General features: G+C 31.7%; 1 protein-coding gene across 7 annotated transcripts in view; it reads right to left on the minus strand.

Moving 5' to 3' along the window:
• LOC108735068 (echinoderm microtubule-associated protein-like 2) overlaps positions 1-13855 on the minus strand; it is a 73260-nt gene that overhangs the window by 25452 nt on the left and 33953 nt on the right. For 6 of the 7 annotated variants that reach the window (XM_018466864.2, XM_018466866.2, XM_018466867.2 and 3 more), the window contains 3 exons: positions 6216-6474; positions 4853-5179; positions 3576-3647 (listed from right to left, as the gene is read on the minus strand). In XM_018466864.2, the coding sequence (XP_018322366.1) occupies positions 3576-3647; positions 4853-5179; positions 6216-6474 (658 nt within the window). The remainder of the gene's footprint in view (positions 1-3575; positions 3648-4852; positions 5180-6215; positions 6475-13855) is intronic. The other variant, XM_018466865.2, reaches the window with a different exon arrangement.

The raw sequence follows: 13855 nt of genomic DNA on the forward strand, positions 1-13855 counted from the left end.
GCCGGAAGGTAGGGCGGAAGGCCCTCTTCAGCCTGCTTTCAGGAATCGTGGGAATGGGTGGGTGGTGGTTCGGGTGAGAAAGATGAGACGGACGAAATGGAGACAGAAGAGAGTGAAAGATTATCTGTGGAATATTACTCCCCCAGCATTTGCCTAAGTGATCCAAGGAAACCACAGAAAAACTTGGACCAAGGCAGACGGACCCGGAATCAAACCGGCGTCCACCCGAATGCTAAGCAATGGTATAAACCTCTAACCCATGCCGATCGGTTTGATTATGAAGGATAAAATTATATATTTATATACCTAACAATAAATTTTTGGACGAGGAAGACTGTTGTCAGAGTGAATATACCTTCTGCAAAACTTGACCAGCTTAATGTGGAAGTGAATTTGACAATGTCGGTTCTTCCTAACTGTATAATTAACTAACAGTTCTCTCAAAAATGTTAATGTATATATTTTGTCTTATTGTTTATTTATATTTTCTGTCTCTCATTAAATGCTATTAAATAAATAATTTACTTCCTCAATCGGTGCATCTAACTGAATAGAAATTCATCAATTTAGCAGTAAAATTATTTATTAATGTGGTTAATGACCGATAACTAATTAGATAATAGGTTGGCAAATAAATCCGCATATTATTATTTTTCTTTTTGTATTTCATCCATAATAAAAATTCTTCTCTTTATTAACTTCCAAGAACGAAATAGTAACTGTACATCATTGGATTAAGTGTGACCATATAAACAAATATCAAATTTCAAGAATACAAAGAACTATAGTAAGATTACTTTATGGGGTACCGTTTGTGCCATTATTTGGTACGGAAACCCATTTACTCATGAATTTATTGTTACCGTGGACTCAAATTTTATTTTTAATTAAATTGTGTGACTTACATGCTTGCAGTTGAACTTTTCTTCCTTCTTTGGTTCTTCATACTTTGCACAAAACGTAGGTACAACAATCCAACGTTAAATAAAAAACACACAATTCTCACTTTGTAACAATACGAAAAAAAAAAAAATGAACGCTCTGGTTATTTACGAATTAAAGCATTGTCAGAGAGTCATGTATGGAACAAATTGTCCAGCACCAGTACAAACCTTCAACTATTGTTCGGAGATATAGGAGGGTCATTTGCGAACTAATGATGACGTATTAAAATTAGAGGTCGATATAAATACGGTAAAGTATGGCAGCTTTACCAAAATCCCAACATGCACAGAACGGTTGGCATACTAATTAAACCAAGTCCAAAATGAGAATTATGACGTGCTGCCAGTCATTCAGATTCATCTTTCTACCTTTGCAATGCATTCACTCAATGATTGGCATATTTTATTATGTTTATTGGTCAGTGCCCACATAAAACAAGCTAAACAACAACTAAAACGGTTTAAAATCTATCAATTTTTGGGACTATGAGATTTACCCTTTCTTTTGATAAAGCACCATAGAATTGATAACTAACTACTTTTTTATATCTTTTTTTAATATCATACTGTTTTGAATAATTATATGAGTATTAATGTTACTGTCTGTTAGGTGTTTGAATACAATTTGCTGTTATCATTTGGCGTTTGTTTGCAGAGATAAAAATACTCCCAGCCTTCATATCGTGACTGTGGGTTGTTCGTCATAAATTTTATTCAGTGTTGAACAGTAGAGATAACGTGCACGAAACATAAAATTGTTGCGGAAATACAATTATGAAAGGTAAAACTTTTAATTCAACAAGTGAAACTTTCATTTCAATAAATATATTTTTGTGCCTTATAGTATAAATTTCTTTGGTAAAGGTCAAGATGATGGCCTCACCCCCCCAGGGGGTGAGGATGGAGGAGATCGAAAGAGAAGGTCTCCCCCACTGCTGTACCATAAAAAGTTCGTGGCGGTCTCACCCCCATGAAAAGTTATGGGGGTCAAAGTTAATAAATATGCCAATTTTTATACATTTCTAGGCATGTAAATATTTATATAGTCATTCTTAAACAATATTCAAAAGTAAAACTAATGAAAAATACATAAAAATATTGAGAAAGTTATATAAAACATTATTTAAATATGTTTATCAATAGGGTAGGTTAATTTAGGTTAGGTTAGGTTATCGGGTTTTGTTCAAGTGACCATCCTCTTTCGATCCCCCACCTCCACCCGCTTGAAAATATTTTTTTTTATTGAATTTTATTTGAATTATAGTGTATGAAAATTGTCAAAATAATCAACTTTCAACCCCCATAACTTTTTATGGGGGTGAGATCGCCCCAAATTTTTTATGGGGTTTTACTCAGGTGACCACCCTCTTTCGATCCCCTCTACCCCCACCCCCATAACTTTTTATGGGGATGAGACCGCCACGAACTTTTATGGTACAGTGGTAGGGGAGACTTCCTTCAGAATCCTAAAATTTTTAACTGATTTAGATATACATATTATTTTATTTTATTCAGTATCTAAATCCACATAAATGAGGTATAAAGATAATATCTTGGATAAAGCGCTTTTCTTTTTTAATCAATTATAGAAGATAAAGCGTAAGCCAGAATCGATTACAATGTCCGCAATGCTGTAACAACACACCCAAAGCAATCAAATTACTGAGATTGCCAAATTATCGTTGATTTCTTCCCCATTACTCAAACGATTATTTTCCCTTAATATAAATATAAATCAAATAAATAAATTTATACAAAAAGGTTCCGTGTTTTATGTTTAGTTTTTTTATTTCGCATTTCATAGTATGATTTTCTCAAAAATATTTTTATTTCCAACTATAAAATCTTGGTAAAAAAAAACTTTAAACTGCAGTGAAACTTTTATACTGTTTTATTTTGAAATGACTAAATTCACATTTAGAAAAGTTGGTTCCTTGTCGAAAATTACTAAACTAAAATCAAGTATAAGAAATAGAAACCTTCATGACATTGTTCTTTTAATTTAGAACAAAAATAACAATAACAAAAAGAGATTGACCTAATTTGTTTCATTAATATTGCAAGCAATTATAACGCAATAATTATTTTTACAATAAAAATTAACAATTGTAAAACAGTCGATTACGTTCAATTGTCCTTTAATTTTACGGAACAATAATTATTTCAATCCATTCTTAATTGTACTTACTATAAGAAAGGTGCAATGCATTAAAGTTAAAAATGAGAAAGAAAACAAGTTGTTTTAGAAACAAAATCATACCTTATTGGTCAATCCAAAGGTTATGGCCCTAGAACACGCTTATTAGTAAAAATTTTTAAGATCGCATTCAGAATTCAATAAATTTTATTAATCCTGCTTCATACTGCCCTGGTCGATAACTTATTGTTTTGGTGAAGTTCAAAATAACTCAGTGTTTCTCATTTTAAATACGGTTCTGATCAATATTTTGGCTTTCGTAAACCGTGTGACCGATCGTCCCGCACTCTTTTTTAATGAAACTTTAATCTGATTTATGGCACAAATACTTGCAACTACCGGAAACACAACTTCCTATAGTTTATACAAAAGGTGATAATGAATACACAACTCAAATAATAAATAAAAAATAAAATAAAATAAAATAAACATACCCGTGCTTTAAATTTGATACTGAATTTCCATTCAGTTTTGGAAACAGATTCAAAAATGATTTTGTTGAAAACCTAGAAATGGAAAATAAATACAAATAACTAAAGAAACAGAAAACAAAAAATCAATAATTCAAAATGTAAAAATATGTGCCCTAAACTGATTGTTTAGGTAATATATTAATACTCATAATCAATTAAAATTAAATTAGTCAAACGATGACCCCAAAAAAACAAAACTGGTGGGACAAAGAGTGCCATCAAATGAAGCAAGAGCTAAAAGAAATAATGAGAAGTACAACAACAGAGGAAGGTAACATAAAATACTTCTACAAATTCTACATGGTGAGAAAAAAGTTAATAACTGTTAATTGCAAGAAAGAAGAAACAAGAAAGTGGTCGGAGGCTAGAAAAGATAAAATAAACAATCAAGGGTGTAGAAGAGAGAAAATAAGTGAAAAAATAAAAATTTCAGAATGGGTGGAGCACTTTAAGATTCAAATGAACGAAACAGACGCATTGGAAATACGAAAACTGAAAAAAAAAAACAAGAGGAAGAAGAAGACGAAATAAGTAGAGAAGAAATTAAGAAAGTAATTAAAAAGATTAAAAAAAAAAGAAAGCAGCAGGAGAAGATAAAATACCAAATGAAGCATGGATTTACGGAGAGGATGAGGTTATAGAGGATCTACATGGGATAATAAATGACATATGGAAAGGAAGCGCAAAATTACCATAAGAATGGAGGACGGGCATAGTGGCACCAATATACAAAAACGGAGACGGACATGGATGCAATATACATATTAAAGAAGGCCATTGAGGAAGAAATAAAGAAAGAAAAAGGAGAAATCTTCCTATTCTTTGCTTATATGAAGGGACAGGATAAACAGAAAGAAAATATGGAGTACAATAAAAGAAAAAAGAATAAATGTCAAGGTAAGGAATACAATATGGGAAAGAAGAAAGCATGGACATTGTCTTACGCGGATGATATAGTATTGATGGCGAACAATGAAGAGAGGTTGACAGAAATAATGAGAAAAATAGGAAGATACACACACACACACACGCACAAAGGATTATCTACCTATTAATATTTATAATTCTATTTCGTTTTATCTTATCTTTTTTTTCTTTATCTATTATCAGATAAATATCTCTTTAAATCTTTATTTCCAAAGGTTCATTGAAATCCCTCTGTTTGTTCACTCATTTATAAAATCATTTTGTATTTGTTCCTATTATTTATCACAGACTGTAAATTAAAGTGCTCTTACTTGGACTGTGGACTCAAGGCACTGGAATTGTTAAAGTCTCCCGTAGAACTCCATCGCTTGTGTAACCCGCCACTGGAAGGCGATAGTGGAGGATGCGAATTATGTACAATTGGAGGTCGCTGTTGTTGTTGTTGTTGCTGGTGTTGTTGTCGCACATTGAGAGGCAGTGGCGTTGCCCTGGGAGACGGAGGAGGCACTGGAGAAATACTACTAGAGCTATGACTATCACTGTGAAGAGATCCAGTCGACTGGTATCGGGCCGCGCGTCGCTGGGGTAAAGAAGAACCGTAACTTTTGCTGTTCAGTTCTCTTGCTTCGATCTTTTTTCTGAAAAAGAAGAAGACTGTGCTATAATAAATATTCATCAAATTCATAGGGTCGTCAGTCCTAAGACTGGTTGGACACGTACCTCCACTCTTTCCTATCTTGAGCTAATCTTTACATTTCCCTTCCTTTCACACCACTTCGTAGATAATATAGAGCACACTAAATAGCTCCAATCCCCATGTCAAAAAATGAGATAGTAGACAATCAAAGTACATTTCGGTAACAATCTTAATTTGTTTTGCTACTGTTTTGTAAAATGCACTAAACATTGCATTTGCATTTATTGCATCAGTTGATGGACTTCGAACGTTAGATATTGTGGAGGTTTGAACTATTTCGTGTGTTCAAATATAATAATCAATCCTTTACAATGACAGAAACTGATTGAGGCAGTTCTAATACCCTCACTGAATTAAAAATTGGTTTGGAAACACCTTCAAAAACATTGTCAAAAAGCTGCTCTAAAAATATGTTGTCCTTTATTGAAACTAAGGATAATTTTTACTGGAAGTTTATCTTTAAACTGTACCAACACTCTTTCTTATCCTGAGCTAATCTTCAAATTTCCCTTCCTTTCACACCACTTCGTAGATAATATAGAGCACACTAAATAGCTCCAATCCCCATGTCAAAAAATGAGATAGTAGACAATCAAAGTACATTTCGGTAACAATCTTAATTTGTTTTGCTACTGTTTGTGAAATGCACTGAACTGATAGACTTCGAACGTTCAGTATCGTGGAGGTTTGGACTATTTAGTGTGTTCAAATATGATAAATCCTTCACAATGACAGAAACTGATTGAGGCAGTTCTAATATCTTAACTGAATTAAAAATTGTTTTGGGAACATCTTCAAAAAAATTGTCAACAAACTGCTATGAAAGTATATTGTTCCTTATTGAAACTAAGGATAATTTTTATTGGAAGTTGTACTAATAAAATTGTAGCAAATGTTCTAGTGGGTTCTTTTTAATTTTTGATATTGTCCCTATTTGTTTTTAAAATGTAAATCTAAACAGAGTAATTCTGACTTACTTTGTACTAGAAATGCCCGTTTGTCTCAAGCGCAGCTGTTCTTTCACAATGCCATTTCTGACGGGTGTTGTTGGGGGTGTGCTAGCCACCTGCTGCACCTGATGAGGAAGTCGACAGCCTTCGAGAATTGAAATCCTTCTTAAAGCCTCGGCTAGGGTGGCTTTCAAGCAGATTAATTCGTCCCTTTGTTCCAGAACTTTTCGTTCAAGATCATGAAGCCTTCCCAGAGCTTCATGGTTTTCATTTTCGAGCATTTCATCTGTAACAAAAGAGAAATTCTTTGACAAAGCTCATAGAGACTTTAAAGTTAACGTTTTACTTTTGTACATCAGAATAGTGGCTTTGTTATAAAGAGGCCCGGAAAACTGGAGAATTCGTAATTATTTTGACTTGATCTCCTATATTTTTGAAGACCCTTGATCTAATCTTACATCGGCATTTCTCCATGTGACATGACACATTTATTAAGAAGGAAGTAACACTTCTTTGATATGCAAAGTAGTACCGCTTCACATTTTAATTCAGTTTTAGAAGAAGAGCTTAGGATAAGATCGAAAGAGTCTCGTTCTATAAATGTCAGCAATGTGTAAAGCCTTAGAATTTATCACAGAGATCAAGCCTATTGTATAAGAGGCTTATATTACTACGTAAGGGGTCAGTGGACAAGTAGAACTGTTTTGTGTTTTATATGATATTTTGTCATGATGACAAATTCGGCTTTCTTTCTGAGTAGAGTGACTTTGTACCAACAAGAATTTTAAACACAAAAACAGTGTCCACGTTATTTCGTTACTTAATGCATGTAATAACTCATTGTGAAATACTTACATCTTGTGAACCCTAATAATTAAAAACAATAAATTATTCTTCCTTCACAAAAACTGACTGAACTGTTTAATATTGATTAAATTATTGGATTTGATAATAGAAAAAAACAATTTTTCATTATAGTACTTTGCAAACAAAAAGTCAAAACAGAACAGCTTAGATAAACTATCTAAAAATAGTAATCTTTACCATCTCTTTTATTTACCAGCTACTTAGCTGGTTGTTTAATAGGTAGTATTAAATAAAATGCGTTTTAGTTTTGCAGCCTTGGGTTTTTCAAATTTCAGTAAATATTTATCTACGTGCTCGGTACATACAAATTAATTTTCCTTACACACATATATATATATATATTTACAAATTTATGTAAGAACGTTTACAGAAAATGGTATAAAGCATATTTGTTGATTTTTTATATTGTTTATAAGAGTACGAAAATTGATTGTTCTTTTGAAATTTCTTACCAAATTGTAAAAACCATGAACATAAAAATATTATGAGGGAATCGGTGATTATTACTTTAAATCCGAAAAAGTAAAAGAATATCTTTGCGCTTTAAATTAATAATATTCAGAGGCCTTTTTCTATCATATTCTTGACTCTTTTATGATGTCTTTTCTTTATATATGAAATTGTAGTTTTATGTTCAAATAATTAATGAACAAATCACTGTTGCAAAACAGACTACATGATCATTAATTATTATCTCTATTAATTTAAAACGAGGAATTGTCTGACGAAGTAGTGGATTGTTGTGTAAATTGTCATTTAAAAATTAAGTTGGATTAACAATCGCCTAAATATTAGGTAGGTATGTTATCAGATCCATCCAGCAGTAGGTTTAACGTATTAATTTTTGTTACACGGTTGACATATCAATGCCATCAAAATATAAAAGCAGTGCAGTGTGTCGTTACGATATATAAAGAGAACATGATATCACGTATTTCTGTCACAATTGTTTTTCTCTCTTGCTGAGCATTTGGTTCAATGCAAAATGTCAAGGCGATTTAAAACATTTATTTAGATTAACGGGAAAATTTTTCGATTTTGTGCAAATAACCATAGATACATGTGATATACTTTTTTTGGATTCATGAAAATGTTAAACTGGAAACAGTTATAAGTACTTTTAGCTAAACAAAATCTGACATTGAAAGAACACAAGGCCCCAAAGAGTGGGGTTTATTTTTAATAATAAACAATAACACCCAAAATGGTTTTTAAGCTTCTAATGGGATTTTGGTGTTTATTTATCTAATTAAGTTCCACAGTACTCCAACTGATATTTTTGTACTGACAGGTGATTTACTTTTTGTCCAAAACCTTAAAACTATTGGATCCAAAAAATTCGTAAATAAAAAAATACACTGGAAATGATAACGATGGAATAGTATTGGAAACAACAATTTTATTTTATCTAGAAGCTTCAACTTTGTTGGTCATTTTATACTAATAATAGCTGGGGTCCCCGGCTTCGCTTAGAGAGTTGATATGATAGTTGGAACAAAAGGATAAAGGTACATAGGTATCCTACCCATACAAAAAAGGCTTCGAATGGTCGACAATGTTTTAAAACGTTCAGGTGTGTTCTAGAACATTCCACAATGATCTGGGACATTCCAGACTATTCCCAAACATTCCATAATGTTCTGAAATGTTGTGGAATGCTCTCGAATGTTCTAGAAATTTCTAGAGGGCGAAACTTCAGCCCTTATATGTTCAAAAGCACGCCTTTCTGGTAAAAACGAAAACCTTCTTCATGGACGGGAGATATAAGATTACCACACCATATAATTCCCAGCTTGTCAAACGGAATCATGTATATGGTTTTAAATGTGTTTTGTTTTGGTATAATTCATTGTTTTTATTTAGCCAGAATAGCAGAAAAAGTTGTCTCTTTTCCGACAAACCCCATTCGATATATAAATATCTATTGTACTATCCAAAACAACCAAACTGAATGTTATAAAAACCCTCTCATCAATTCAGATTGTCTATAATGTCCATTTAATCTTAATTATAAATCACATGCTTTCTAAAACGTTATAAAACACCCTGTGAATAATCGTTCGTTTTGTTGTACGGTAAAATTTGTTGGTACATACGGAGATAATTTTGTACCATTAAGATAGTGAAACCAAATTTATGGTGGGTATTATTGGGTATTACACAAACCAATTATTATGCTTTCTAACAGCGCAAGCGTTTGAAGTAAGTATTCAATCGCTTTCCATAAACTATGTGAAAGGGGAAAGTCTAAAGTCCTACGTAAGGATCACTTCGCACTTCTAAGGAAATGGAATAGACATTTAATTAAAAAAAGGAGACCAATAAAAAATTATTAGCAAATTCATAAAACCGAATATAAATTTTTCATTTCGTAAACCAGATTTCGTCAAATATGCAATTACACAAATATATTTTATTGCATATTAATAGCTCATTGTACGCAAAACTGCAAAACAATTTCCTTTATTTTGCTTAATGATTATTTAATGTTTTCATTGTATTTTCTAGTCGTTCAACATAACAGAAAGGTTCAATAGTGTCGCGTACCTAATACATCAAGGTTTCTTGCACAAAAGAGTGACCATAGCATCAATAAATAGAACAAATGCACCCACCATGCATACATTATTTACGTTCACGCCAATTTAACTGATAAAAGTTTCATTGATATTTTACCTAATGACTGGTATTTATCACAGTCAATTAAATTATAAAATGTAAAAGGTATAGACACTATAGTTATAAATTAATTAGATATGTATATCATCACAAGGTCATTTAATCGTTGGTCTTCTAGGTCTCTTTACTCCTATTCTTAATTCCAATTTGTCTCTAGCCCTTCAAGTTTCTTTGCTAGATGGTACTATCTAATACTCTTTTTGAGATGACGAATGCAACATTTTTTTACAAGAAGTAAAATTACTTTTAGACGAAAGTGGTTACGTAATAGTAATAGATACTCATAGGAAAACAGAGAGGAAGGTCATCATGGTGTAATTATTTAGTGAGACCGCGTGCAAACAGTGAAATGATTAGTGTTATTTTTATGGGTTTAGGTACGTCTTCCATGCTTGCCTAACTTTATTGTCAGAGAAGCCTTATACGACAATTAAAATGTTGTTTGATAACAGTCTTGCATGTGTGCAAAAGGATTAAACGTGAACGTTCTATTTACTTATAATTTATTAGTTCAATAAGAGAGCGCTACTTCGTATTACCTTTTACTGTAGCTTTGATAATTATCCAGTAAAGCCTGAATAAATCAAGTTTCGACAACGAAAAACTTCTATAATCTTAGAAAGGTTATTGTTCCTATCCCCTGAGATCCAAAACCTCAGGAAGCTACTCTAAACTAACTGATGTACAATTCAAAGCAGTTGGGGCTTTGACGTTAGTAACTTCTTCTTCTTGAAGTAATGTACTTGTGATCCATCTACAGAGAAGTTATTCTTACTAGTACCTGGGTATATACAGGTGTAGATGGCTTGCCATTGTTTCTCGATAAATTTTTGTATCCTAACTGGGAATCGAGCTCCAGTCCATACAGTTCATAATCGACGCAATTGACCACTGAACTATTGCCCATCTCGACCCTTAAGAACATCTAGTATTTGAAGTTTTGTTTTTATCTTTTCCTATACCTATATATACCTATCCTACTACTAATATTTTTACTATGTAATTGTAACAGACAAATGAAACCTCCCTAAGTAAAGTATGGACTGTTAAAACCTCTCAAACTTAACGCTTATTTTTGTTAAAAACTCAGACTTTTTTTTTGTTAAAAAATTGTTTTAACGTTCCTTTGGATTTTAGTTATACTGTACTAATCTGAAATCTACAACTCATGAAAATGTTTTATCATAATGAAGATTTTGTTTCATTTTATTGTATTATCTTCCAATTCGTATACGTATTTAATTTAAAACTGCAAAAAAAATTTCAAAAGTTCACCAAAAGTTACTTTATAAACGACTTCACGTCTGCTAATTAAAAACAAGTTATTTAACAATCGTATGTGCATATATATAGCAATTACATAGTTTATTAAACGATTTCAACAAATTAACCTTGAAGAATTAAGGGTAATTAAGGCATAAATGAATGCAGAAAGGAATGAATAAGTAATTAATTAATAACAAAAAGTCCTTTTATTGTACTACATACTAATGGACAATAAACTTTTGTAATTAGCAATGTGTAGAAAACTTAATGACAATAAATTAGCAGCTCAAATTACACTTTTCAAATATGTTTGAGCTATTTAAACATTATAAATTTATTTTTTATTCTAATTTTAAAATACATATACTGATGCAAAACGCATGCTATCATCAATATCAAAATCATCAATTTCTGCTTAAATATTTAGTAACGTTAGATCCAATTTTTCATTAGAACTGAAAACCTTACGATGATGAAATCTGTAGTTCCTTTATTTTGTTCTTATGTAAGCCTTACAGGTAAATCTGGGTATTGTCATTGACCATCAGGGTCTATTTTACTCATCATTAATGTAAAAGGAGAATTGAGCTATTAAAATATAAACAAAAGGGGAAAAGAGCCATTAAAAAAGCATAATCTCAGTATCTAAATGCTCAATTTAAATAGATACCTACGTAGAAGTTATTACGACAAAACAATACTGTGAAATACGTAACCCGAAGACTACTTGTTCTACTGTAGTAATTTAATTTCTTCATTGTTAATTCTGCATGCTCTTCATTAATGTTAATTAAATTTCCTTTGCACAATCTACATCTGTCACACCCCCAACAAAAGCATAGTTTTGTAAACATTTAATAATCGTAACGAATTTTGTTAACAGAGTACTCAGAAGTACTGGAAACATTTTTATTTTGTGACACACGATACTCAAAATCATTCTTCAAATGAGATTCACATTTCAGTTGGTGATCTATGAGAATTTTGCATTAATGATTCGGTCGCCTTCGTTTTATTGGAATTTAATTTAATTAAATCATTAAAGTAGTGATCGGTATTGTTCAGAAAATTGGTTCAATATAGAAAGAAGTGGACGCGTGCGTGTCCAGCCACTCTTTAGATTGAAGAACTGATTATGATTTACAAACCACAACTACTGGAACTACAACTACAACAAAGTGAATGTGAGTCAAAATTCAATTTTCATCACTTTTTTGATTATAAATATCTATAAAGACATAAGATTGAAAAGATAGTTCTTCAATTTATCAAAAAATTCCGTTTTTACCGTGAGAATTATTACTAAACCTCCATAAAGTTACTTGTTAAATGTTCCCTTTTGAAAACAAGATTATCTAAATATTTTAACTCCAATACTCTTTTTCTCTACCTTTTTGAAGTGAAACTTCTTTATCGACGGTAGGAAGGAAATTTAGTAGGATATAAAACTGAAAAATGTAACGTCACGCGTCACAACGTCACGCGCCACGTATGACACCTGGTGGATATGTCTAAAAGGAGTCATTTTAACAAGCGACAGAAGCTAACCTGTTTTGATTTGTAATTCCTCTATGCTGTTTTGTATGGTACAAGCGTAATAGTTTTTAATAAAATTAAACCTATATTTCGCATTCGCCCGCTCGAAATAAAATTTATTTTTCTGGTGTTTAGTAATTAGTTAATGCAATAGTTTAAGCTATTTTTTTTAATACTACTATAATATACAATCTAAAGAAGTTTCATTTCTTACTGTGTTTTTTTTGTGGAAATGGTTTAGTTGTTGGTTAGTATAAAATTCATTGTCATTTCACCGTAAATGAAATTTAGGCCGGACTAACTTAATAACCGTGCCATTGAGACAGGTGAATGGACAGCGATGATCTCTTTCCTCTTTCTATTCATTGGTACTACATCTTAAAGAATAACAATTAAAAACAAAAATGCTCGCTGCCTTCAATTGTCTATTTTTTGAATTATTAGCAATAGCGACAACAACAAGAAAGTCAGTTTCTTTTTTTTTTATATATAAATTCAATTTTCTTATTGTTAACGCGACAAAGCATCAACGCGTTTAAGCAGGTCAGTAACGTTTATTTTTCTGATTGCAAAAATTCCTTGGGTATTGGTTGCAAAGTATGAATAGGTATTACATTCTTTCTAGTTTCAAACAGGTTTAATTTTTTTTTTTTTTCGATTATTAGAAAATGGTTGGCCAGTTGGAATTTCTAGTATTTATTCGCGCAATTTATTTTGTACGAATCGGCGACAGCGTTTTCGATCGGTTACAACTTCACCTTCCTAATCTACCTGGCTGTCTCGTGAGCAATCAAACTGGTTGGTAAAATCACGGTCGTGGACGATTGAATCTTGAACACAAGAAACCATAACTTGATGGGAATTATTATTATTGAGTTGTTATGATACCGTAAAGTAAATAATTCTATGACGCAAGTTTTTCTTATTCTTATGGTCAGTTGACTATTACTGTGAACCGGTAATTGTTAATTTTATGGTTATATAAAACATAGCAGAAGGCGAATTGTCTATTACTTGTTTTAACTTATCCATAAATTAACGAAGTTTTCAAGAAAATTTATTGTACTGACCAAAATCAGGACACAACAATTATTTCGACTTTATTGGGTGATGATTAACATCATCATCGTTGTAATCAGTACCTTGAGGTGGAGTCCGTGGTGTGAAACAATTGTTGTATTGTGGATGGATAGATTGTGGATTATAAGCATCTGACATTTTTGTTATTATTAGAAGCAAGGAAGAGATGTAGTTTTTATATTTTATAATAAAGAAATCAAAAACTTAATTTTTGTTTTATTTTAATACAAACAATATTT

This window comes from Agrilus planipennis, unplaced genomic scaffold (genome assembly GCF_000699045.2).
Source record: "Agrilus planipennis isolate EAB-ADULT unplaced genomic scaffold, Apla_2.0 scaffold20, whole genome shotgun sequence".
Classification (NCBI taxonomy): Eukaryota; Metazoa; Arthropoda; class Insecta; order Coleoptera; family Buprestidae; genus Agrilus; species Agrilus planipennis.